General features: G+C 37.3%; 4 protein-coding genes across 6 annotated transcripts; 1 reads left to right on the forward strand and 3 right to left on the reverse strand.

Annotated features, from left to right (window-relative positions):
- Positions 1-7874: 7874 nt before the first annotated feature.
- LOC109187836 (probable serine/threonine-protein kinase abkC) lies at positions 7875-11452 on the reverse strand. Of its 3 annotated transcripts, none has more exons than XM_019338189.1 (5): positions 11086-11452; positions 9257-10577; positions 8591-8860; positions 8300-8455; positions 7875-8145 (listed from the first exon to the last, which is right to left on the reverse strand). In XM_019338189.1, the coding sequence occupies exons 1-5, from the start codon at positions 11097-11099 to the stop codon at positions 8035-8037; spliced, it is 1872 nt and encodes a 623-aa protein (XP_019193734.1). In that variant the 5' UTR covers positions 11100-11452; the 3' UTR covers positions 7875-8034. The 3 variants fall into 3 exon arrangements, with proteins under 3 accessions (XP_019193734.1, XP_019193733.1, XP_019193735.1); XM_019338188.1 differs by having other exon boundaries at positions 7875-8154; XM_019338190.1 differs by having other exon boundaries at positions 7875-8154; positions 9257-10553; positions 11086-11436.
- A 3971-nt stretch (positions 11453-15423) lies between these two features.
- On the forward strand, positions 15424-17722 carry LOC109187839 (vesicle-associated protein 4-1-like). Its single transcript, XM_019338194.1, has 7 exons — positions 15424-15919; positions 16077-16147; positions 16548-16629; positions 16727-16845; positions 17122-17199; positions 17296-17415; positions 17525-17722. Exons 1-7 carry the CDS (start codon positions 15700-15702, stop codon positions 17576-17578), a joined length of 744 nt encoding a protein of 247 aa, XP_019193739.1. The 5' UTR covers positions 15424-15699; the 3' UTR covers positions 17579-17722.
- On the reverse strand, positions 17690-19276 carry LOC109187838. Its single transcript, XM_019338193.1, has 2 exons — positions 18640-19276; positions 17690-18271 (listed from the first exon to the last, which is right to left on the reverse strand). Exons 1-2 carry the CDS (start codon positions 19102-19104, stop codon positions 17912-17914), a joined length of 825 nt encoding a protein of 274 aa, XP_019193738.1. The 5' UTR covers positions 19105-19276; the 3' UTR covers positions 17690-17911.
- A 1447-nt stretch (positions 19277-20723) lies between these two features.
- On the reverse strand, positions 20724-24396 carry LOC109187835 (cyclic nucleotide-gated ion channel 4). The gene is made up of 7 exons (XM_019338187.1): positions 23681-24396; positions 23077-23292; positions 22438-22751; positions 22241-22349; positions 21663-21899; positions 21481-21567; positions 20724-21377 (listed from the first exon to the last, which is right to left on the reverse strand). Exons 1-7 carry the CDS (start codon positions 24233-24235, stop codon positions 20862-20864), a joined length of 2034 nt encoding a protein of 677 aa, XP_019193732.1. The 5' UTR covers positions 24236-24396; the 3' UTR covers positions 20724-20861.
- Positions 24397-26316: the final 1920 nt, after the last annotated feature.

A 26316-nucleotide genomic window follows, 5' to 3' on the forward strand; every position in this document is an offset into this window, starting at 1 on the left:
CACATCCAGATAACCATTTTGACACTTGGGACAAATTACATGGAGAATTTTTGAAGAAGTTCTATCCTATCTCCAAAACTCAACGGATGAGAAGGGCAATTCAAAACTTTAAGCAACTGGCAACTGAGTTCCTCACTGAGTCTTGGGAGAGATTTAAGGAATTGAAGAGGCAATGTCCACACCATGGATTTCAGAGTTGGGATTTGATGATGTCTTTCTATGAAGGATTGCTGGATAATTCTAGGATTTTGGTGGATGCTTCTTCAGGTGGTTCGTTCACGATTCTAGAGCCAACACAAGCCGAGGAACTATTGGAGAAAATTGCTATGACTGGATCTACTTGGTACACGGAGAGGTCTCCACAAAAGCTGGTAGGAGGAATTCATGATGCGGGGCAGTTAGCCGATTTGTCAGCAAAGTTGGATAACGTGGTCTCCCTGGTTCAAAAACTTGCCCAAATCACCAGCCAAAATCACAATTCAGGGGATTGTATCGACGAGTTCAACTCCCAAACCTCTATGGAGCAAGTTAATATGTTGGGATATAATAGGCCTCATCAACAGTCTTACCAACCTCAAGAGACCTACCATCTTAATAATTCAAGGAACCATCCCGGTTTTTCATGGAGCAACCCAGTGGGAGCCGCCAACCCTCAACACTTTGTTAATAGAGGTCCTCTGGGTTATCAAGGTACTCAAGTTCAATCTAAATTTCCCGTTTCAGAGGCCCCACCACAATCGAATACGGACGCTTTGCTGGAAAAATTGATTAAATGTCAGTTAGAGATTACAGAAAGGATGGATAAAATGGAAGCTCGCCAAAATCTGGTTGAAAGGCAATTAGCAAATCAACCTTCTATATCAAGTACTAAAGTCACAGGGAAGTTGCCAGCTATGCCTGAAAATCCAAGGGAGCATGTAAATGCAATTGTTACAAGGAGTGGCAAAATACTTGAAGAGCCACCTCTTCCAATCAAAGCATCAATTCCTAAAAAGACAGTTGAGGAGAAGATTGAAGAGATACTTGGTGGTATAGAAGATGAGCCAATTGCTGTGCAAAATAATCCACAAGTTCAAAAGGAAGTAGAGAAACCTGTGAGAAGGTATGTACCCCCATTGCCTTTTCCTCAAAAACTTGAAACAACAAAAGAAAGTAGGTGGAAAAAGTTTTTGGAGATTGTTGAGAGTTTGAAAGTTTCAGTTCCCTTACTTGATTTGCTTTCACAAGTTCCCTCTTATGGAAAATTTTTGAAAGAGATTCTAGCTAAGAAAAAGAAGTATGGGGAACGAGAGATGGTAGCTGGGGCACAAGAGTATCAAGCGTTGACCCCGGGAATTGGGAGGAATATACCTAAGCATAGAGATCCGGGGAAGTTCACAATTCCTTGTGTGATTGGAGGCCGACCTTTAAAGGGATCCCTTTGTGATTTAGGAGCTAGTGTGAGTGTTATGCCTCTTACTCTTTGTCAAGGGTTAGGGTTGGGAAAACCAAAACCAATCCAATTCACCTTAGAAATGGCGGACAGATCCATCGTTAAGCCTATTGGAATCCTTGAAGATGTCCTAGTTCGTGTGGACAAGTATTTTGTGCCTTGTGATTTTATTGTGATAGATGTCCAAAGGAACTTAGACGTTCCACTCATTTTGGGGAGACCCTTCCTAGCCACTATTGGAGCAATGATTGATGCAAGGAAAGGGTCCATGATTTTTGACTTTGGGGAGGAAAAGGTGGAATTTAATGTTCTTGATGAGCCAAAAATCATTGAGTGCAAGTCAATCTTGCACATCGATCCTACTCTCAAGGTGTCACATGATGAGTATTTGCATTTGAAGAGTCTATGGGGTGATGAGATCAAACTCGCGGATCAACCAGGATGAGCACTCCATAACCAGGTTAGGTTGAGCTAGCGACGTTAAATTTAGCGCTTCATGGGAGGCACCTCATGTTATCTTTTATTTCTTTCATATTTATTGCTTTCTAGTTTAATTTTATTGCTTTCTAGATTCATTTTATTTAGTTTTATTGCTTGCTAGTTCGGGATTATTTTATTGCTTTTTAGTTTTCTCTTTTCTCTTGTTCTACTTTTCTTTTGCATCAGGGATGATGCAAAGTTTTAAGTGTGAGGGGGAGGAATCATTAATTTGGAGATATTTCTAAATTTTTAAAATTTTTGCTTTTGCTTGGATGACTCATATGCTATTTTTGGTGAATAAGTTACTTGTCTTAGCATGCAGTTACAATTACTCTCTCTTGTTGGTTTGTGGTTTGTTTTAGTGGTGCTTGCTGCATCTCAATTTGTGATGGATGATTTGAGGTGTAACACATATTGATCTATTCCCTTGCCAATAGCTTTGTTAACCACTTAATAATTGGATTAATCCTTGATCTTGTGTTTTGCATTGCTAGTGAAGGCTTATGTGAGATTCCGGTCATGGGTGTTTTTGCTAGAACTTGCCTCATTACTCCCTAAGTGATGTCTAAGTTTTGCATGTTTTGAAGTGATTTAGGCCATTATTGTTTAGCCATAGCCTTTAAACCTGTCCCTATATATATATATATATTTTTATCCTTCGTTTCCCCATTGTGCCTTTTGTTTGTTCAAATAAGTGCTAAGCACTTATCCCCTCTTTGTGATTGTTTTTCTTTGATTTACCCCATTATTATAACCCTTAGCCCTTGGCCAAATATTTCCCATCCACCCTTGAGAGAATGAAACTTTTATCTTTATCTTTTCCGTAAGAAGAGTTTTATGGAGTTGTGCTACGAAAAAAGCAGCTAGTGTTACAAATGTTCAAGTGTGGGGGTCATGAAAGTTTGGATTAAAATTATCTTGCTATATCCAAAAGAAGTCCAAAGACAAAGAAAAGAATGAGAAAAAAAAAAAAAAAAAAAAAAAAAAAAAAAAAAAAAAGATTGAAAGTTTTTGAGTTTGGATCCCCACTTTACCAAAGAGTTGCTAAGTTCTTAAAAGAAATTTGCTCCTTGGAATTATGATTATCTCCTCTCTTCCAAATTTTGAAAAGTTTAGATAAATTGTGACTTTCTCTCTTTTTGATTAATTTTTCCATACCACTTCTTTGTTAGCCATCACCCGTAGCCCCATTACAAGCTAAATAAAGTCTTATTTGATCTTAGCATGCATTCTTAGATTTGATCTAGGGGAGTATGAAAGGCAAGCCTAAGGGATCTCATTCATGAACCGTATCTTGCATAATCTCAACTGAGTATTTGTGCACATTTGATCCTCACATGCTTTAAATTCTTGGTGCTTGGTTATTGGCTTGGAAATGGGTCTCTTATGTGCCAAACTAATTTGATTCTTGAAGCTTGTTGTTTTGTAGCAAGTTGGTTGGTGGTTTGAAAGGTTGTGCAAGAGAGAGCATGAGTAATTTGTATGTTTTGACTTGTGATTTTATTCCTTAATTTTGCTTGGGGACAAGCAAAAGCTTAAGTGTGAGGGGGTGATGTTATCACATCTTTGCTTGTTATTATAGTTATTTTGAATCATCTCAGTATTTAAGTTCTTTAATTTTGCTTATTTAATACATATTTTCCTTGCTATTATCATTTAATTATGGTTCACACTTGTTTTGAATGTTTTACGGTGTTTGTTAGTGTTTTTGAACCATTTTAGGTCAAAGATATGAGCAAGGGAAGTTCAAGGATGAGTTTTGAGCAATTTTGGACGAGTTCGGGGCCCAGTGGACTCGACGCGTCGAAATTTTCCAGTAGCTAACTAATTCGCGCACAGGAAGTCTCGACGCGTGGAGAAAATTCTCGACGCGTCGAGAGAATAGGCGTCTATTTCTGGGATAAAAACAGACGCCTAAAGTGGCGCAGCTGGGCAAAATTTAATACAAGCGCGAGATTTCTTTTCCTAATATCAATTGCACAGATTTCAAGGCTCATATCTCCATATTAAAAGTTAGCAATTCAAAGAATCTTCCAAATTCTAAATATCATTAAAGACGGCAATTTCTTTATTTAAATATAGGAATTAGAATTTGAGTCCAATTTGGTACAAGATTCCTATTTCATCTCAACTTTGTACCCACTATAAAATCCCTCCTTCCTCAACCCTAACCGGACACCAAGAGATTTTTCAGAGTTCTTTGTAGACAAGAAAGAGAGAAATCAAGAGGCCCAAGTTATCTTTGGAAGCAAGGAGGAAGCCACGGAGATTCGGGAGAATCGCTTGGTCAATTCTTGTACTCTTTTGATGGTTTGTGATTCTTTATTTATATTTGCTATGTATAATTTAGCCATGCTTGGCTAAATTCCTTAGGGATTTTTGGGTGAATTTGTTTATGAACCTATGTGCCTAGTTCGTTAATTTCTTAATATATTTATGTTTGGTTTTATGATTTGTGTTGCAAATCCTGTTTTTAACCTGTTGTTGTTGGTAATTAAAGGCCTAAATTACTAGCTTCATAGTCATATTTGTGTCACCAATGGGAGTTGGGGCATAAATTAGGGCACACACGATTGCACCTAATGGTTGGTCCTTGGGAAAGGGGAACTTATTAGGGGAAATTTATTCTAGATTATTGCTCATCGGGAGATGGTAGTAATTAGGAATAATTGAATGCTGATGTTTGATCTTATTGGGTGTTTAAGCCATGGGAGTGGAAATTCACTAGGAATAGAGATTACGGGAGTAATTCGATTCCACTTTGCATTCCCATACAAATCTTAATTCCAAACCAAATATTACAAACGTTAATTGGCACTAGGTGATTAAACATTGTGATCCCAAGAATCCTATTTTGCTCTATTGTCTAAAAAACCTTGTTACTTATTTTATTCTGCTTATTATTTTATGCAATCAATCGACCTTCAAGTTTTGTTCGGATTAGTTTCATATGAGTAACCTAGTAGCTAGTGATTAGTACACCACCTCTTTGTGGTTCGACAACCCGAATACTCCGGGTATTATTTGTTTGCCCCAAATTACAGCAATCAGTGGTGTGTTTAAATGGGCTGCAGGATTCACCACCACCCGTCGTTTCAATTTGGCTGCCATTGTTTATGAGACCTATGGCAAAAGTTGCGATGTAATCTGCTAGCAGATACACAATCCAGAGAGTGAGGACACAAGAGCTGTTCTTGGTTCGTTTTCTTGTAGGAGCTGCAAAAATGAGCACTATCTGGAAGGCTAGACTGGCCAGGACAATCCCTTGGATGTTCCATGTCTCCCAGAAGAACTTGAGAAACCGGAATATGTCTCCAGCAGGAATAGCATCAGCCCTGTAGACCATTGGACTACTCTTAATTTCCAAGTGTCCACCTCCACTAATTTGATTGCTACTCGATCTGCACTCTCTATATGAAAAATTTACAATGTACTCTTTTAAATTTATAGGTTTCTCTATGTATTTCTAACAAAGCACAAGATATAACTTTTGCAACAAATGATATTATAACTTACTGTATTGTAAACATGGTTGCAGTAAAAGAAAATAAGCCTAGCGCTTAGGCACCGCCTAAACAGTTAACTATGAAAAAAAATAGTGCACGTGTGTGGGTGTATGTAATATATATATATATATATATATATATATATATTTTTTTTTTTTTTTTTTTCTAAAATTGTATGTAAAATGGTATAGTAATAAATATTTCTCTATTAGCATTTAATCTTATTTCTCCAACCGGGTTTCATCTCATCGAAATTGACTCATAATCGGGTTTCATCTCATAAGCTTAAAATAAGATCAGATAGTTCATTAATAACTAATAAATATAAATACCAATAACATATATGTATGTATCACATGATGAGATGATATATTTCTCAGCTCGTTACAATCTTAAAGAATTTGGTACTTATACTACTTTTCATTCAAATTAATAAAATTAGCTAATTGCAACAGAGAACAACTAAAGGGGTATGGGAAGGAACAGTATACTGAATGTTGCAGCTAGCAACTCACAATTATCGGTCCTAAAAAAGAGTAGAAGATATGATCATGTTGTGTTTCCATTAGGATTTAGGCATTAGCAGCTAAACATACATAAAAAGATGGAAACGAGGTGAATTGAGCTGAGGAACGTAACATATATACTTGGGTTCTTAGCTTCTTGGAGGGTTAAGTTGCAGTTGCATGATATGATGATTCAGCTAGCTAGCTAGCGAGGATCAAGCTAAGACACCACGATTCCCTTCCCTTATATAGAAACCAATGGCAAGGACGTAGGTACTTACTAAAGTGCTCTTCGAGTGGTCCTAACATATTATTGAATTGTGAGATAACCCCATTCAAGATGCTAAGATATTTACATTTGTAATCATAAAGTCACAAGTTTAAATCATTGCCCCTTGATTTGAACCAATCAACTATGAGTACTTCCTTATGATCCTATACCGACTAAGGTTATAAGACAAAATTTACTTATACATGAAAGAGTTGTGGGATTTTCCTCTTCATACAAATATTATTGAATTGCTTTAATTTGCATTATATCATTTTTCCGGCCAGTTTTTAAAATGTTCTAGACGTGCAGTGCGAGCGACGTAATTCCAAATCAATAATCAGTAGTGACGTCGGGAACTATGCAAGACTGTCTTCAAGCTGGGGAAATATTAAAATGTAACATATATAGATAAATAATTAAATATGTTCTTGGCTTTATTAAAGAAGAAATAAAATAAATAAAGCTAAGATACTTCTCGCATTTATTAACGCATGCATTTTGATAGGACCAAACAAGCTTTTTTTTTTTTTTTTTTTTTTTGAAAACCCGACCAAACAAGCTATTCGTCAAGAAGAAGACAAGTATCTTACAGACTCGAGGCATTCAATTCTGTGTCATCCCATTCTACCAGGATTAAATAATTTTAGTTCATTCTCATTAATTAAATTGAAAATATGATTAAGATAAGACCTCAAAAAAAAAAAAATGCAATACATACGAATAGTTCTACACATTTTGTGATGAGAAAATTCTCATTTAACGAGATGTGTTATAAATTTATAATTGACCAACCAATTGACTTGATGAATAATCACTGGTTGACATTCATTTGAAAAATAAAAATAAAAAATTGGCTATGGGGTGTGTGTTTAGCTACACAGTAATATTTAATCATTTAAATTTAATTTGTTCTCAATTATTTTTTCACCAATCAAAATAAAAGTTTAAGACATTGTCTGTCACACCATAATTACACAAGAAATTCAATAAACTTTCAATTTGTCTGAACTTTTCATTTTACATCTATAATTAAATTAATAAAATTTGATTGAGAGTATTTATTTTTTGATTATTTGTAATATTTAATTTAGTGTTAATGCATAAAATGTATATATTTAATAACTATACCAAAAATATTATTAAACACAAAACAAAATGTTAAAGAAAATAATCAACGAAAGAAGAATTATATTGACTTTGATTAAAAAAAAAAAAAAAAAAAAAAAAACTTGCAGTTGTTACCTGCATATGCGTTCTAGGTGAAACCTACCCTATGCATTTTGATTTATAAAAAAGCTTGCAGTTGTTACCTGCATATGCATTCTAGGTGAAACCTACCCTATGCACTCTGGGTGTGCTCAGATTTGTATAGTTGCAAATCATGTATCAAGAATTAGATTGATTAATAAATAATAAACAAGGCAAATAAAATGTAACAAAAAGAGTAATAACTTATGTCGATACCAAATCAAGGCAAATAAAATGTAACAAAAAGAATAATAACTTATGTCGATACCAAATCAAAGCATATGAATGATGAGTGTTGAGGGTTAAGAAAAGGGCAGGCATAATAGCAGCAGCAATTTAAATTAATTTAAGATGTTCATTTTTTTTGGGTGTACCTAAGATTTCTACTGTCGTAACTAATCCCTTGCTGAATTATAGATCGTAAGCACCTTTAATGAGCCAAACAACTGGCTTGGAAAAGATTAAGATGTTCATCTTTTGTATATGGTATACGTATATCATCTCTTTCCAAGGAGCACAAATTTTATTTTTTTAACAGTCAAAATTATGCAGAAACAATATTTTTAACCAAAAAAAGGAGGGGGAAGCGATTTATGGAGCCATGAGTCCTTCAAGAGTATAATGGAGAGACTCTGCCCAGTCAACTTTGAAAAGTAATGTCTGCAACGTCTGCAACACATCGTACTCAGGATCCAGTTTCCGCTGCCATCCCTACAACAAATCAAACATCAAAATCCCTTTTACATACCAATTAAGCATAACACAAAACAGAAACATGTCTGATCATCAATGTTACTATGGACATGCACAATCAAGATGACAAGATCCAAAACAAGAAATTGGAAGATGAAAGTACCTCCAGTACCAGTGTAGTTACCATCACCGTACAAACGTTCCCGTCGATGTTTACACGATGCCGCCTAACTTGCTCAAGCAAATGATGCATGCAATCAGCAGGATGGAAGTTTCCACCTTCAGCTGTACCCCAAAAGTTGAAAGTCTTCTCCACTTCCTAATAACAGAAAGCACGAACCTTTATCAATTATTAACGATGAAAAAAATATTTTGCAGAAGCATGCAATAAAGGATTGATATTCCAAAAGTTATTTTTCTTTAATGAGTAGCACAGAGGGCAGAAAAGAAGCACCTGAACGAATGCCTCTGGACTGGGGCACTTCTGTTGCTTAGATAATCTAAGAGTACACTCAGCAGCAGTGCGGCCATCTCGAACTGCAACGGCCTTAAAGAATTCCAGCAATGTGAGACGATCCTTATTAGAGAGTTCAGCAGTCATACCCACATCAAGAAAAATCACATGAGGCTTCGATTTGAACATGCCTTTACTCGGGGCCTTCTGTCTAGATACTCTAACAAGAATGTTACCTGGATGCATATCTGCATGTATGAAATTGTCTACCTGGAAACCAAAGCACTACAAGTTTACAATACATACACACAATCACTTTATTGTGTAATCTAACACAACCAAGCCTTAACATCAATCTAGTTGTAGTTGGCTAGACCGTTATAGAACTAACAAGTGCTATGAGCATATCTCACATGTCCCACACTCCCTTTACAAGGCAAATAGGAATGTTCATATAAGAAGCTGGTCATATAATTTAATATTTCCAAAAAGTCCTAATCAAGAACTCGTGGTTTGATATGGTTTAGACCTAAAGACAGCTAATGAAGTGTAAGAATATTGCCAGGAAATACGTAATACTTATGTTCTCATATACATAAACAAATTCAGAAATCAGGAGAAATAAGAGTACTGTGACAAGCTGTGAAGCATGTTAAGTAACCATACCAAAAGCATCTTCAAGAGTGCATGAGTCCCAATATGCGCAAGTGAACTTTTAATATGCTCTTGTCCCTCGAGCCCATCAACATAGTGAAGAACATTATCACCATGTTCAAATGTTTCCACTAAAACAGCAGGATGTACCAAAGGATATAGAGGTTTTGGGAATGATACATCTTTCCATCTACGAAAATTGTAAATAAACCGACTCAAGTTAGCTGCTTCCCTAGAAAGATCAACTTGGGACATCATGAACACTGCAAATTGCTGAATGCTTTCATCCAACCTCAACCATTTCAAAGTAGGAATGAACTTAGAAACTTGCCCAAGTAAATCAATCAATACAAAATCCCTTCTGATAGCTTCAACAACGCCTGGATGCCTAACTTTTACAGCAACCATCATAGGTTTAACAGGCTTTCTAGGATATTGGAATTTCAAGATAGCTCGATGAACTTGAGCAATACTACCAGATGCTACAGGACGCTCCTCAAATTGTTCAAATATTTCTGCCAGCTTTCTGCCAAATGCCTTTTCAATACTTCTTTTTGTGTATGAAAAGCTATGTGCTGGTGCTTTACTGTGAAGCTCAGCAAGTTCTGTGCAGAGATCATTTGGGAACAGATCTGGCCTAGTTGCCGCCCATTGTCCCCATTTTATGAATGCTGGACCTGCCTTCTCTAAGGTGGTCCGAACAAGACGAAGCCATTTCTTCCGATACTCGATATCAAGGATGTTTGCAACAGGAGCTGTTAGTATGCAAGGTGAAAACAAAATTGTCAAGTATACTGCCCTGAGAAGCAATATCAAGCTCTCTAAAAGTGAGAACACAAATGAAGTCAAGTAAATGTGTCCATCTTTTGCCTGTGTGTATAGAGACTCCTTGATAGGGGATTCTGCATATACACTCTGTTTCCAAGTGAACTTGCCAACAAGAAAAGCCAAAATGCCTGGAGATACCAGGTGGGAGCGGGATAAAGCAAGGCTGATTGCACAAGCAATCCTACTTAATGGGGGTATAATGGCTCCACAGCAGGAATGCATTTGAAACAGACTCTTCCACGCCATTTGAGCATGGTGTGAGACTTTATTATTTGTGGTGAATGAATGGCTGTTTTGTAAACCTCTACTTCTCCAGAAAACAGCTTTAGATTTGTATGATGTGCATGAAGCAAAACCTCTATGAAAAACTCTGCATTCTGCACTTAACTTTGAAAATATGTAAGGAAATCCAATTGAGCATGGTGACCAAACCTCCAAACAGCTGTTTCTAAGTGTTGCAAGCTGGGAATGAGCAATCCTCCTAGCATTGACAATAAACAGAAATCTGTGCATAACGATATATACCATTGATTCATCAAACTCACAGTTATTTCTGTAGAAACGGAACACCAATGTATCACCTAATTCAGTTCAATTCACAAACTGAATAGCAAATTCATCATTACAATTTAAAATAAAAGCTCTCGTAGGGAACTTTAATATATATACACATATATGCATGTATTATATATTTTTAATTTCAATTCCTAGACTTATTTTGCTTAAACTCAAGACCATTCCTAAATATTTGATTCCAATTACGAGTAGGATTCCAATGTTAGAACAAATATCTCCTAAGATTATCAATTTATCATACTACTGCAAAGATGATAGTTTTCTCCATATTGACAAATATTGAATAGTTTACACATACTCGGAAAGTAAGATTTAGTTACTCTTCCGAAAGATCGGACTCCAGAAGTAACCAGCAGAACACAAATTGAGTTATATATACACGCAAGGCAACTTAGGCAAGCAACACAAAAATTCTACACGTTTATGAGAATACGAACCTTGAAATAGCCATAGGTAATGAGTGCAGCTGGGTCTATGATTCCGGGCCGGAGCGGACCATCACGAGGCATTTTCACTTCCACCTGAGGGTATAGATGTCAAATGATGAATTTCCCAGAGCATGGGAACTACCGACAGCATATGGCCAGTGATTGTAGTTCTGCCGGTGTCGAAATCCAGCTAGGAAATGGCGGTGGAGAGCGGATGAAGGCAACTGGTCAGCCGTACACGGCGGCTCTGTTTACTTACTGCTGTGGCTGTTGACGACAATATGTACAGTATCGAGCTGGAAAGTGGAACCTGAGAGTCTGAGAGAGTGTGCGATATTTGGGTCGGGTCGGGAATTGTCTTGTCTGTACGCTAAAATCGGTGGTTAAAATCATTTTCTTATCTACTTCGACGTCAAAAAATTAAAATCCAGCAGGCCGTAATAGGACAGTTAGGCAAATTATGCTGTGCAATTTGTGGTGTACACGGAATTGGATTCATAATTTCTTAAGTTGTTGGGGACCTAATACTTAAAACTTTTGTTTCAGTTCCAACTTCCTAGCTAGCTAGGATTTATTTTGTATGCCCATGCATGTGTACATTATTCTATTCGATCATATATCAGTTATGTTAATGATTAATGGTATGTAGTATTTAGTTGAAAATTTTATTGACTCAAACTTGATCAAACATCATGGAGTTCAAATGAATTGTTTCATAAATCAAAAAACAATGGAGGAGTAAAAGATATTTTGTTCTTGTAAAAATACTTTTTTTCAATGATCTATTTTATTAACAGAATTAAAATAAAGTATGTATGAAAAGAAAATAAATGAGGTCATGTTAATTAAGGGCTACGTAATGAGTGTTTATATATATATATATATATATATATATATATATATATATATATATATATATATTCTCAAGAGCCATTTCAAATATTAATAGTTAAAGTTATAATAGTTAGGCTTAACAAATTAAAATATTTCTTTGTAAAAGTGTTGATTTTTTTTATAGAAGAGAGGGTTCAAACTCCCGACCTCTCTTTAAGTATAAGAATGCACAATCAATCACACCAACCAAGCGGATTAATATTTAATCTTAGTAACTACACAAATTTTTTAATCTAGATAAAATAATCTTTCCGGCAATATGCAGGGGAAAGCGTTAGGTGATCCAACAAACCCAAAAAACCGTGGGCTAATCACCCATAAAATAAAATTAGAAAACAGCTAGAAGTGGCCTGTTTTAAAAACGCCACCCCACCGCGTCATTCCCCAAACTATAGGCAATTCCGCCTATGGTTTTCGGTTTCGTATTTTCTCGCCGCCACCAAATCCCTACATAAACATACGCTCAAAATCCGTTTTCTTCACTCTTATCACCAAACGCCCATTCCTCCGATCTTCATCCTCAGTATTCACTTCAGCTAATAATACAATATATTCGAATTCCAGAGAAGAAGAAAAAAAAATGAGCGGGATCGCTAAAAGATCAGCGTGGATGGTGGCGACTAGCATTGCGGCGGTGGAAGCGTTGAAAGATCAAGGGTTTGCAAGGTGGAATTATCCTCTGAGATCGCTGCATCAACATGCCCAGTCTAAGGTCGCCTCCTACAATCAAGCCATGAGACGCTCTTCGCCTCTGCAATCTTCGTCCATGGCTTCCTGCAAGGCGACGACGCGGGAGGCCAAGTTGAAGAGAGAGAGAAACTTCAACAGAGTCATGGATGTCAACTGTTGGGGTCCTAGTACTGTTAGATTTTGATTTGGTATCTGCGATAGTAGTACAGAAGGATGCAATTATATTTGGTAATTGGTATTGCGGCGTATTCGGTAGAGCCGCTCTAAATGAATCAGATAGAGCTCCTGCGAATATGAATATGAATATAAATATTCCTGCAGTGTGGAAATTGGAAAAAAAAAAAAATGTAGATCGTTATATCTTTTATAAATGAGATAGAAGTTTTGAATTAGCACAGTCACTATTGTTTGTCGGAGTTGAAGTTTTCCGGCCTCTTCCCATTTCCAATTAATTAACCATCCAATTTCCCCCTATTGAACGTCACAAGGGGTTCAATTAAGTGGCTGGGCAGTACTTTTTTGATACATACGTTTATTCCAGACGTCTAGTGGTGAAACTGACTACTATTCGGTTGATGTTTTCTTGGCTAGGTTAATCGCCAGTTGGATGTTTACAATACGTTTTTTAATGGAAAGCTAGCTGAGACAGTGTATATGTGCCAACCGACAGGGGTTATGTTGATAAGGAATTTCCTGACCATGTTTGTTTTTGGTCTTAAACATGCTCCTTGAGCTTGGTTTAATCATCTCCATGTCTTTTTTCTCTCTGTTGGGTTTCGAGTGTGAAAAACTGATTTTTTCGCAGGATTCTTGGAGTGTGTACTTGTTGGTTTATGTTGATGATATCTTGGTTATGGGGAGTGACTGGGACTTTGTTGTGATTATGGGGAGTGACTGGAACTTTGTTGCGATTATGGGGAGTGACTCGGACTAGGACTTGGTTGCTAAGTTGATAGCCAAACTCTCTGTTTTTCAAGATTCGTGACTTGGGGTGCTCCTAACTTGAGATAGTTTATACAGATGGGGGCACGATACTCTTATCCTGAAGCGTGCTAGCATGGTTACGTTGATTGTAAATCGTTAGCAACGCCGATTCTTGTGTCTTGTGTCTTGTTTTGGCGTGGGCTTGAGTGAACCCTTTGTTGATCCCACGTAGTTTGTCCGGACCTTACACCGTGTCAATCAATTGTGTGCTCTGACTATGGCTCATTGGGCTCAATTACAGAGGGTGTTACTATATGTAAAGGTCATTTTACACTATGTCCTGCGTTTGAGTAAGCCAAGCCTCCTACCACTGATATGCATGGCCGGATTTTGCGCCGTGCACTATGGGCAACATCACATGGCTTTTGCGGACATGTGTGCAGAGATTGTATCATGTATTGTGTGCAGAGATTGTATCATGTATCCTTATTACGTGGGTGTCCGATCAGTGTCTATCCCTAAGTTATGGTGTGATAATCTTGGTGCCACGTACATGTGTGTCAATCCTGCATTTGATTGATTATCATGTAAATTTTATTTCAACCAAAGATCAATTGACAGAGGTCTTTACAAAGCCGCTTGGCTTTGTGTTTTATGTTCTTGCATGACAAGTTTCAGGTTGTCAATTCAACATGAGCTTGAGAGGAAGTGTTAAAGACTCTTGTAAATACAATTCTAATTGTATTATAACTTTACGGTATGTATATAAATTTCGTTTGTAATCCTGAACAAATAATTGAATTAATCAGAATACTAGTTCTAATCAATATCACAAACATAGAATGTAAAACTAAAAAAATTACTTAATAAGAATAAAATGGTCAAAGCACAATAATTTTCCTGCCCAAACGCCAAACGGTGTCTTCTACATTTCTACTCTCAAGTCTCACCCTCTGGTCCCCTGTCCCCAATCAATTATTCAATTTACCCCTAGCTTGAATCCTCAAATAAAAGAATCCAAAACAAAATCTTCAACTACTACACGGAGCTAGTAGACTTTGCAATTAACGCATATCTGGATGTAGCCGCCTTTGCAATTTAATTGCCACTAAAAATTTGTTAAATGTATCTTCATTTAAGTGTACAAATTTCTTGTTGAGTTGTCAGTTGATTCCACAGTCATAACAATAATAATAGTTTTAAAAAAATTATTATAAAATGCTTTAAGAAAAAATAAATAATATGTTCTTATCTCTATAAGTTATTTCATATATGGTTAAAAATAAACAACTAATTTACTAAATACACATAAGATAATACAATTCACTATCAATAATCTAATATACTATCTATTGATTGGCATTTGGCAAACATCTCAAATATATAATTAGGAATGACAATAAGGCGAGTTCAGACCGGAAATACCTACATCCTCCGCCTGATCCAACATATCTTAAATTGAAAATTTTAACATTCACTTCTCACCTATAACAAGGCAGGTATCCATCTTGAGTAATTACTCCAAATTTATAATATGTTTTTAAAACAATAAATTAATTATAATTATTTGTTAACTATTGAATTGAATAAAAATTTTATTTGAATATATTTATTAAAATTATTTATAATATTCCAAAATTTTAAACAAGCTTATATTAAGTGGCATTACCTCCATTAGATGGCAGTGTCAAAATCTTCTGAAAATTCATTAAAAACCTAATTAATTCATACCTTCCAACAAACCTACACCAACAAACTTAGCTAGCTGGCAATTATTAACTTTATTACTCACTTTAATCATAATCCCACAATTATTTACTCACACCAACTAACCCCAATAATTAACCGTTAGTTTGACCCACTGCACGTTTAATTCTTTTCCTTCAAGCCTTCCTCCTCCGATCCACCACCTCAGCTGCCAATTTATTGGAACTCTGATTTCATGTCCGCCATTGCAACTTTCCTTTTCACCCTCTATGGGCCTTCGTCCAAGCATACAACTAATTTAACCGCTTAGCTGATCGCCGCCGGAGTGCACTTAATTTTCATGGCCTGAGTATAGTAGAAAGGAAGTATTAATCGAGAGTTTCCAGATTCCGACGAGTCGACGACACTATGCCCATTACGGGCGAGAGGAAGTTATGGAAGCTTTGCCCTTTCTGGCAATACGGAACCCGAACCGCCTCTTCTACTCAGAATCTTCATCATAGCAACCAAAACGGCATTGGATCCACCGCATCCCGCTCCTCTACCTCTGTTTTCTCAGTAGTTAGACCGTTTCTTCCTGCCCGCCGTCGACTCCGCCTCGATCCAGCAAAAAACCTCTATTTTCCCTGTGGGTAATCGCTATCTCGTCATTTTATTTTATTTTCTTTTAATAGTTGAGTTATAGTTTTAATCATCTTTTTTTTTTTTTTTTTTTTTTTTTTTCTTTCATTGGAGAGCATTTAGGTTTTTAATATGCTGATAATTATTGGCTGTTTATATGGTAGATGAACCAGGAAAGCAGGTGCAAAGTGCTATTAGGGTCAAGAACACTACCAAATCCTTTATCGCATTTAAGGTAAATTCTGTCCTTTTTGGAGTATTTTACAAATGTAACTCTATACCATTTTACCTATGCTGGCTTCAATTATTGGTTCTCATTCTAAATTTGTTGTTAGCTAAAACTAAGCTACTTGTGAAAATGGGGTTTAGTTTATGATATGCATGGCTACACTATATTTGCAGTGCTGTATGTTTCTATGATGCATGTATCATTGAATTAAAATTAAAGCCAGCAAATTTCACTTTTAGTGGGCAACCAGACAAGTTGGTCAAGCTGTCGATTCAGTAATTCCTAGTAGGAAAGGCCTATTGGCCTAGGGTAGTGACTACGAGTTTTTCTTGTCACCCAGAAAAACAAAAAGAAAAGCTGTGCTTGCAGTAAACTTGCTTATTGATTTCTTTTTTTGAATTTGAAGTTTCAAACAAATGCACCAAAGAGCTGTTACATGCGACCTCCTGGAGGTATCCTGACACCCGGTGAAAGCATTATTGCTACTGGTAATAATCAACTCCCTCAGTTTCAATGGTAAAATTAATCTGCAAATTAATGTCGTTTTGCTGCTTACTGTTCGATCAAATGCTATATGATTGACAGTTTTCAAGTTTGTGGAGAATCCAGAAAACAGTGAAAAGCCCATGGATCTAAAGACCAAAGACAAATTCAAGATCATGAGCTTGAAAGTGAAAGAAGGAACAGAATATGCACCTGAGTTGGTGAGTTTTATTAATGTCAACATGATACGAAAACAAAATATTTTTGCCAACAAAGTTGGTCAGACTGTTAACTTGGTAATCAAGAGTTACAAGTTCAACTCCATCCTGTGAGTCGGTCAACTATGGGCAACCTAAGCTGGTTTACATCGTATGAGTAGTGGCTGTGGGTTTCCCTCTGTCACCCAAAAAAATCTGTTTGTTTTAAGAAACACCTGCATGTTTCCTTCTAATGTCCCAGGCTGATGTTGATTGGTATCGAATTTCTGTTTAATGTAGTTTGATGAGCAAAAGGAGCAAGTAACCATTGAGCAAATTTTGCTAGTGGTGTTCTTGGATCCAGAACGCCCTTCTCCAGTAAGAACAAACTTAACCATTCCTTGTTTCTTTTGCATATATCTATAGTTGTCATGCATTTTCAGAACCTAATTTCAAGCGGCTTGATCTTTAAAGGCACTTGATAAACTAAAGCTTCAGTTAGCCGAAGCTGAATCTGCAATAGATGTTCGCAAGAAACCTCCTGTAGATACAGGTCCAAAAGTTGTTGGAGAAGGTCTCGTCATCGATGAATGGGTAAGCATGTTTGTACAGAACAGATTAGGGTGCATTTCTTCAGGAATTTCCTACTTGTTTCCCTTAATTAATTACTTCAATTTCACTCTCTCTCTCTTTTGTTCCATAGAAGGAGAGAAGGGAAAAATATCTTGCACGGCAACAGGTTGAGGCTGTGGATTGACTGGATTCAGCACAGGAAATTTGATCTCCCCTCTCTCATTTCTTGATTTCTTGTATATACATGTTGAGCATAATATATATGAAATAATAAATGTACAATCTGAACCAGACAGAAATTAAAACATCCTTCTATTTGTGTATAAAATCTAATATGCAATATATTCCGTACCATAATGTAGACATTCTTGGTCCGTATACATTTTTGTGTTTTGCTCATATCATCAAACCAATTCAATAAACTACAACATCATATCCTCAGATTTTTACCAGAGAGAACAATATATATAAGCATCCTATCTAAGAACTAAAAAGCTGGGAATCAATTAACTGAAATTCATAGATTATCCGGCAACTGGAAGTGTTGGGAGCCAAAGATTTGGTGAGATCCGTTTTGGACAAAGACGGCGAGGCCACATTTGGTGCTGTTGAAGCCTTCCCAAAGTGGGAAATTGAGGGTTCCTGAGATCGTCTTCTTTGCGGAGATATCTTTAACGTTGCAGAGCTTCTCAAGCCTCCTTACTACGTAGTCATTGGCTATAACCTTATCTCTGTTTTCCCCCTTGAGGCAGTTGGTCACCAAACCGCTCTCGAATAGAACAACCATGACGTTTGCGCCATTGCCGTCCACCTTGCTCCTTAAAGCTCCTGTCAGGGACACTTGCAAGGAATCTGAAGTTGGTCTTTCGAATGTTGCCTGGAATAAATAATAAATGTAGGTGAGCATAATGTCACAGACTGTTTTTCCGTGACTGGGGGAAGACCCAAAAGAGTGTGGAAACGGCTAACTCGTTAGGCCAACTCGTTAGCATCAATAGCGTTAAAGGTTGTTCTGCCTTAGACGCTAAGGTATGGCTGAGTTAGCCAGGTTGGGAGCGGTTGCCGCTTCCCTGATGAATCCATGACAAGGTGAAACCAGTGTGGTGTGTATGTGGGGAAGGCTGGTCCGCGGGCATGAGGGGCCTCGGGGCCTCGCCGTGCGCTGCGCCGGACTCTATGCCCGTGTCAATAAGTTTCAGATTGCTCTAAAATCCCAATTTATAAGTAATAAAATCAAATCGAAACCTGGAAGGTAGGAGCTGGGAATCTGGGTGCAGATTTAATGGAGGTGAAAACGGCATCGAGCTCATTGGCAACGCATTGGATCTTGCCCTGAACCACGATCTGGGGAGTGAACATGGTGTCGAGTCGCAGGGCCTCAACGTAGGCCTTTTGCCTGACGGTCCATTTGCTGGAGCCGAAGGGATCCTTCCACCCCATATAATCCCAGTAGTCAACATGGTAGGCCAACAATATCACCGGCACTTCCAGCTCCAGCTCGAAGTCGCCCCTCCCAATCCTGGAGAACAGCAGCTCCGCCTCAGGGGAGGTGGCGCATCCCTGTGATGAAAACAGCTCCACAACCACCGCCCCACCCCTCCTCTGCTCCTCCGCCGTCACGTCCGCCGTCGCATTCTCGTGAGATATGCTGCGGTTTGCCGCGGAGGAGGATCCTTTGCCCCCAAAACAAGAGAAGAGACGCGGCGCCATGCTCGTCTCAACCTGCAGGTTATGATATTAAAGAAAATGGTTTTTCAGACAGAGCGAGAAAGTTTAGATTAATTCGGATCGGAACAGATTGCTGTGTTTTTTAGGTTGGGGGTTTTGATCTTATAGAAACAGAAAGGTGTGGTGTCGTTACCGACACAGAGGAGTCGGTGACACGTTAATTGTAGGAGAAGATCGAGATCGAAGGTGGGTTGGATTGTCATGGATCAGCTAACAATTCCAAGTCCCAGGAAAGATGCCAGATGGATGCGTTGACAACCAATCTCAACTAATTCTCCACTACAGTATAAACAATTCCACACAAAAGGGAATAAATTTGAGGAAAATTATAATGTGGTTTCTCGTTTATGAAAAACAAATGTCCTAATTCACGGGTTAAAGTGCGTGCTCTGTCTTCTTCAAGTACAATCCAAACAAATCCAAGCTGATGAGATGCCATCGTATAGAAATATTGTTGGGTAATAAGGTGGAAAATCTCAAAAATAATAATCCTACAAAAAGAGTATTATTATATAGGAAAAAGTACAAAATTGGAAAGAAAAATGTGGATGATTCAGATAGAGGTTAGCACGAGTTTGAATAAATCGTTCTTAAAACCTTATTTGCTACATCAGCTAGCACAAGTGCTAGGAGTGTTGTAGCCAGGTTTTCCAAGATAAAACATGCTACTATTCAGTGTTTGAGCACCCAAACAAGAATCCGGCGAACAAAACAAAGTATAGAACACACTTGGCTAAAGAAAAGAGTAGAAGTAGAGTTTTGGGAGCTGAAAACGGAATTTCTTGTTATTTTAAAGTGCTGCTCTACCCCTTCTTATATAGGGTTGAGGGAGTTGAATAGCCTTCAATATAACATTTAAATTGGTATTAAAATCAATTGTGTAACACCTGCAACAGCCATGACCACTAACTGAGATTAAATTCAAATTTAAAAATTTGAATTAATAGAAAATTAATTCCCTAACAGTTGAGCTTAATCTCTGAACGGTCACTGTCAGAGAGGACGAATCTGGATGCAGAAAGGGGCCGAACGGCGCACACAAGCTTAGGCTTGCTTGATTCAAGCATTTTTTTTTATCTCATTATGGGATATGATTTTCACACTCCCTGCGCGCGAGAGAGAACCTCTATGCTATACAATTCAATAAGCTTTAAAAGACCTCTTGTACAAATAGTGGTGCAAATCCACTTCCAAAACCATGTGAGATAAAACCTTCACCTTTTCCCTTCATTTTTCCAACTCATTCACCCATTATTTGTTTTGAGCGTACAATATACCATTCTCTTCGTCTCACTACGAAGAATCCGAATCCACTTTGACCCGACCCAAATCGGAAGTGGATCCCACTGATAATTGTACCACAAAATAGCCACTTAATATGTCATTTTAAGCTATTTTTTCCAACAAATATAGCATATCAACCCACTTTGTATTAAAAAGATCAAAATATCCTTGTATTTAATCTCATTTAAACAGGTTTGTTGACAGAGGATAAAAAATGATCATGTCACAATAATACTACTAGGATAAATATATGATTTTTTTAAAAGAATTAAAAGTGAAATGACACATATAAGCCGTAGGCGGGATCAAATTAAAAATGAAATTAACTCCCATTTGATGCATATAAAAGAAGAATGAAGATGGATATGAGACAACTATTCATTACAAAAACATAAAATCGTATTAATTACATGCAATGCGTACGTACAACGTAACTAAGCAATATAATTAGATCCTTAGAAGTCAAAATCATCCTGATTAGGTTTTGGGGATGTCAACAACGCTGTATAAAGCCTGAGCCTGTCTTCTCCGAGAGAAGAAGATCTAGACCGCGGTCTCCTGGGCCTTATGAAGGAGAGCGAAGTGAGCGTTAGGCGGTGCCTGTATCTCCTCCAGGCCAGCTGAATCGCCACCGCCGCCCATGTTCTCCACCCGGGAGAGTAATACCTTGCGCTTCTCTTCACTTTCTCGTTCACAAATGTGTACCGGAAATGCTGCGTTACGTACTTCACGTCTTTGGCTTCCAGCCCGAATGCCTCCGTCGCTTCCAGCGTCACTAGGCTGGAGGAGGACGGCGGTAGCCGCTCCACAAAGGGCCGCCGGAGACACCATGAGAGGAGCTCGTCGCCGCTGAAGTTTCCCGGGCCTAACATGCAGCAACTTTTTACTCCTTCTCGTAGTACTTGGCTGCTTTGGAGATGACCTCTTACTATAAACAACATTCTCTGCACTGGATCACCCTCTCTTGTTATCTATTACCAAAAATCAAAATATATGATACTTTAAATTCAATTTGGAAAAGCTAGAATATAATATATACACAATTTATACACATATATGTTTTTAAAAACTTACAGTTTCTCCCTTCGTAAATATAAGGGATTTCACCCTGTCACATATGTTTTCCAGGACCAAATTATCCATATGTTGAAATAGAGGCACCTGAAAATAAATCATTTATACACATTTTAAAATCTAGAGATCCATGTGAATATTATTAAAATGAACTTTGTTCAGATATATATATATATATATACCTGTCTAACCAAGTCCAAACACAGATGATATTTGATGTCTCTCCTAAGACCTTCAGGGAGGTTTCGGATCATTTGACATTCATCTACGCCGCGCATTGCCGCCCAGCGCTGCCGCTCGTAGTTTCTCACTCTCTGCCGGAATTCCGGCGGCAACGACCGCCTCCTCATCCACCACTCTACGTTCCTCATCTTCAACTGCATTGCCTGTTTCTTTGACGTCGTTGCATGCAAAAACACCTACATGTCCAGATAATTATGAACATATAGTTCTGTATTATAAATATAAAAATTTAATAATTGTGAATATTAAATTCAAAAATTATGAATATATAGTTTTATAATTATGAACATATAATTTAGTAATTATGAATATAGAGTTTAATACTTATGAATATGAAGATGGACACGGTTTCACAGCATAACGATGGTATATAATATACAGCGGGGCCAAAAATAAAAATAAAAATAAGTTATTTTTGGATGGATGAAAATTAAAGAGTACTTGAAATTTGATATAGTTAAGACACGTGTGCGGTCAAAATTTTTTTTTTAAAAAAAAAAAAACAAAAAGAGTTTACCTTGATGTTTCCAATCAACATGGTGACAAGAAGGAGCCCACTGGTAAGCACAATGATTATGAAAACTACCTCTAGCCAATCTGTTGTGCTCTCCAAATTACCGAAAGTACTGTTCCATTTATGTTCAAACGCTTATGATTTTTGATTAGTGAATTTGTGTATATTATAGGTAAGGAACGAGTAATGCATAATCATACCTGAGAGTCATGAGGCCCCAAAAGATGGGAAAAAGTATTTTTTCCAGACGATTTTCATTTATAACAAGTTGGACGGTCCATCTATATGCACCATAAGAAAAATTATTATCTTCGGCAAGACAAGCTGCTCTTACGTGGGCATTGTTACCCCACGTCAAACGTGCCATGTCCTTCACAACACTTGTGGTTCCATAGTATATTGGCTCTTCACAAGCCAGCATCCTAAGACCACACCCACTTTTCATCCTGCACTGTTCTTTAAAGCACCTTGCAGCTCGTTGGATACCCAGCAAATACCAGCATGCCCCTACTGCCTGCACACAGTTCAAATTGATTAATTTTATAGGAACCCGAGAGAATTTCGTCGTCGTCGGAGCTAGGGAATGGAAAAACACTGCTGGAAATTATGGAATTTCTGACCACTGAAAATGATTTTAAATTAAGTCGAAAGTAAAAAGTGGTCGGAAATTGCAACAAAGATTTTTTCAGATACCAAAAGTGGTCCGAACAAGACTTTCCACTTGATTTAAGATCACTTTCAGGTGTTCAGAAATTTCATAATTTTCAGAAGTGAAAGATGACATAATAAACAATATAACAAAACATTTCCTTTGAAGGTTGCAAATTGTTTTTACGTACGTGGGAGGCAACAAAATATGCGATCATGTTGAGAGCGATCCCCCACCAGACGGTGCTGAAGATGTAGCCGGAGAGACTCTGCATCCGCCGGAGAATGCAGACGGAGTGGTAGATCTTCGGGAGGTATTGGAACAGAAACATTATTAACAAAACTGTCATCACTTCTGTCGTCAACCCTTTCTTCAGCAATGCTGGGATTGCCACCCACAACACTATCTGCACAAATATTATTTTTAATAATTAATAATCATTATTTATTATATTAGAATTCCCTTTTGCCTGTCCCAAAACAAATAATGATTAAAAAAAACACCCTTAATTTCGATCTCCTTTCCACATGCTAGAACTAAAAGAAGACAAAAATGTGAATCATGCGAAACAACACTAGTGAACTACAAAACATGAACATACTTGTCTTCTTGTACTACTACTACCTAACGTTGTCACAAAACTACAAGAAAATGAAAGGGGAAAATATTGATTACCATTTGGCGTGTATTGCATATTTATATTTATATTTTTACAATCAGCTAATGTTATCAATTACGTACTCAAATTTACTAACTCAATCAGCTAACGCTAATAGCTCATAGTTTAGATTTACCTGAGGCATGGGAAGGATAACAAAAAGATCAAATAGGAACCCCTTGGTAGCCTTCAAGAGTCGTACGGCGGCCGCCCTAGGGGTGTTGTCATGTAGTCTACTCCTGGCACCCATGATATGTGGCCGGCGATTAATCTTGAACTGCAGCCACATGTTCCAGAGGTATAAGGCGTCGGTCATGCAGCGGAGAACGGTGACGGTGGTGGCGAACCAGCCGTCGACGAAGAGGCACATGCAGTTGTCGCTTATGGAGAGAGTGTAGAAGAAGAGCGGGTCGACGAATAGGCCGGTGGCGCACACTAGGAGGAACACCCGGTTCCATTCCTGAACCCATGCGGCTCTAGGGTCCAACACCTTGCCGAAAACAGATCCCCCTCGGCGGCGGCCTCCGCAAGCGCCGCCGTAAATACTCCGGCAGTTGTATAAATTTTTCTCCTCTTGCTCATCGCCCCCGTCTTCGCTTTCTTCTTCTTCTTCTTCATCGTCGTCTTCCTCTTCTACACCATCGGTGTCGTAGAAATTATTGCTTCGTGAACGTTCAAATTCACTTGCCATTTTCACTAGTCTACGTTCTTCACAACTCTGATCTTTTCTGATCTTCTATTTTTTTTTCAATTTCGTTTTTTATATATATTTATTTTTGAGAGTGGGCAGAAGAGAGAGAGATGAAGTTTGCTAGAGATCGAGAATTGCAGATTGGTTTCTCTTCATAAGAGAATATATTCGGTGATATTATCCGGTAGGGATTAAAACGGTGACACTTTTAATTCTTCTGAGAACAAGACACAAATCATTGTACGCCTGTGCAGCATGGAGTTGGAGGGATGTGTAGTGAAGTTACTAGATTACCCCTATTGTTACTCATAGCCAAATAGCCAATGGTCCATATCTCTACATCACATGCAATTGGTTCGTACAAACTTTAATTAACTCGTAAATTCCAAATGAAAGAAACAAAGTTTTTTTTTTTTTTTTTTGATATACTCCATATTAATTCTAAGCTCTCAAAATCTGTCTATGAATCCTCAATACACCTTATTGTTGGAGTGCTGATTTTAGGTCTAGTGATCCACAATTAAGAGCTTCTCACCCCTGCAATGACCCTTTCTTAATTATTAGCCACTCCTATTATTTTTTTTTTAAATATTTTCATAAATTACTAGTGAATTGTTGATCGTACCATGAGTTAATAAAGAATCTACTTATCTAATAAAAAGATAACACATAAGGAAGTGATAATTATAAGCATTTCAACACAGTACATACAAAAATGTTAGTAATGTAATTGAGAAATTAAAAGTGAAATAATTGCTATCCATTTTTTTAATCCTACCTTATATGGTTAATTAAGGAAAGAATTACAGATGGAGAGAAAGAGACGGATAACGAAGGCTTCCATGAAGTTAGTTGTCTTTACACATATAACTTAGCGTGAACATTAAAAAAGGTTTGAAAGCTATTGACTCCATGTGGTATGCAAGAATTAATCATAGGCTCGCATGGGCAACTCAGTTAGTCACCAAATTTGAAAAAATGATATGAAATCAAGTCTTATCGGTGATCGTGTGGTAATAACCTCTCAAAGTAAGAGGCTCCTTGTGAACATTTTTCTAAATACATTGTCGGGTCAGGATGTGGGACCCTTAGGGTTGGAGATTCAATTTTTTATTTTAAGAATTACAAAGAATTAATCAGAGAGACCCTTTTGCTAAGAACGTATGGAGTATTAGAAATAGCTAGTTTGGTTATTCTTTCTACTTTTAAAATAATTTTCTCTCTGACAAACTCAATTTTCCAATCTCACATCAATACAATTAAAAATATATAAATAAAAGATTAGGTTATAAGTATGAACAATACTCTATTAGTTTGAGACATTTTGAGTAAGGAATAAAAAACAAATCTATGTAATCAGGACTTAAAAAGAATAGTATCATATCAACGTTTAGTTTACATGAATGTGATTCATGAGTACACTAACTCTCTATAGAAAAGTGAATTAAAATGCAGTGAGAAAACATGCAGGCAGGGAGGCCCATGCATTACTTATTACTTCATTCAATTCGGAACTCAAATTGGCATCCTAGAACAAAAGCTATCTATCTAGAGAGTAAAGATATGGGTTAGTTGCACTTCTTGTACAATTTACATTTCGGTGTAGTTTGCCGACAATTACATAGGAGCAGGGTTTATTCTGTGCATATTCTCGAATAGTAAATGTGAGTTTCTCTCGTCACCCAAAAAATAGAAATTCATTAGTAGTTTAGAATGCATCTGTTTAATTTAATTACTTTTTGTAAAAAGCTTAAACTGATCCAACCAACCCCATATCTACCATTTGATTTCATGACAAACGCATATCTCTTCCCCAAATCCCGCCGCTAAGTGGATTAATAAGACAATAATCATTTTTTTTAAACTACTGACTCTATTATATTATACTATGTGTTCATCTATACTTATCCCAATCTGTTGAAGCACAAAAAGTCAGTGCATGCCAATAGTATATAATGAGAGTACACATAGTATTTTTCATTAATTAATGTTGGCAACTTGGCACACGATGATGTCATATGATCTTGAGCTGCTATCTAGCTAGCTAATGATTTGAATGAGCAGACAAAAATGAAATCAAT

The sequence above is a fragment of the Ipomoea nil genome, unplaced genomic scaffold (genome assembly GCF_001879475.1).
Source record: "Ipomoea nil cultivar Tokyo-kokei standard unplaced genomic scaffold, Asagao_1.1 scaffold1421, whole genome shotgun sequence".
Classification (NCBI taxonomy): domain Eukaryota; kingdom Viridiplantae; phylum Streptophyta; class Magnoliopsida; order Solanales; family Convolvulaceae; genus Ipomoea; species Ipomoea nil.

Excerpts from the sequence above, each read along its gene's own strand:
- LOC109187835 (XM_019338187.1), bottom strand. The coding sequence starts at position 24,235 with ATGGCAAGTGAATTTGAACGTTCACGAAGCAATAATTTCTACGACACC. Across the intron at positions 22,752-23,076 it reads CATATTTTGTTGCCTCCCAC|GCAGTAGGGGCATGCTGGTA; the intron begins GTACGTAAAAAC and ends AACTGTGTGCAG. Across the intron at positions 21,900-22,240 it reads TGTTGATTGGAAACATCAAG|GTGTTTTTGCATGCAACGAC; the intron begins GTAAACTCTTTT and ends CTGGACATGTAG.
- LOC109187838 (XM_019338193.1), bottom strand. The coding sequence starts at position 19,104 with ATGGCGCCGCGTCTCTTCTCTTGTTTTGGGGGCAAAGGATCCTCCTCC. Across the intron at positions 18,272-18,639 it reads TCCCAGCTCCTACCTTCCAG|GCAACATTCGAAAGACCAAC; the intron begins GTTTCGATTTGA and ends TATTTATTCCAG.
- LOC109187839 (XM_019338194.1), top strand. The coding sequence starts at position 15,700 with ATGCCCATTACGGGCGAGAGGAAGTTATGGAAGCTTTGCCCTTTCTGG. Across the intron at positions 15,920-16,076 it reads AAAAAACCTCTATTTTCCCT|ATGAACCAGGAAAGCAGGTG; the intron begins GTGGGTAATCGC and ends TTTATATGGTAG. Across the intron at positions 16,846-17,121 it reads CAGAATATGCACCTGAGTTG|TTTGATGAGCAAAAGGAGCA; the intron begins GTGAGTTTTATT and ends TGTTTAATGTAG.
- LOC109187836 (XM_019338188.1), bottom strand. Across the intron at positions 8,861-9,256 it reads CACTCTTGAAGATGCTTTTG|GTAGACAATTTCATACATGC; the intron begins GTATGGTTACTT and ends TTTGGTTTCCAG. Across the intron at positions 8,155-8,299 it reads TAACTACACTGGTACTGGAG|GGATGGCAGCGGAAACTGGA; the intron begins GTACTTTCATCT and ends GATTTGTTGTAG.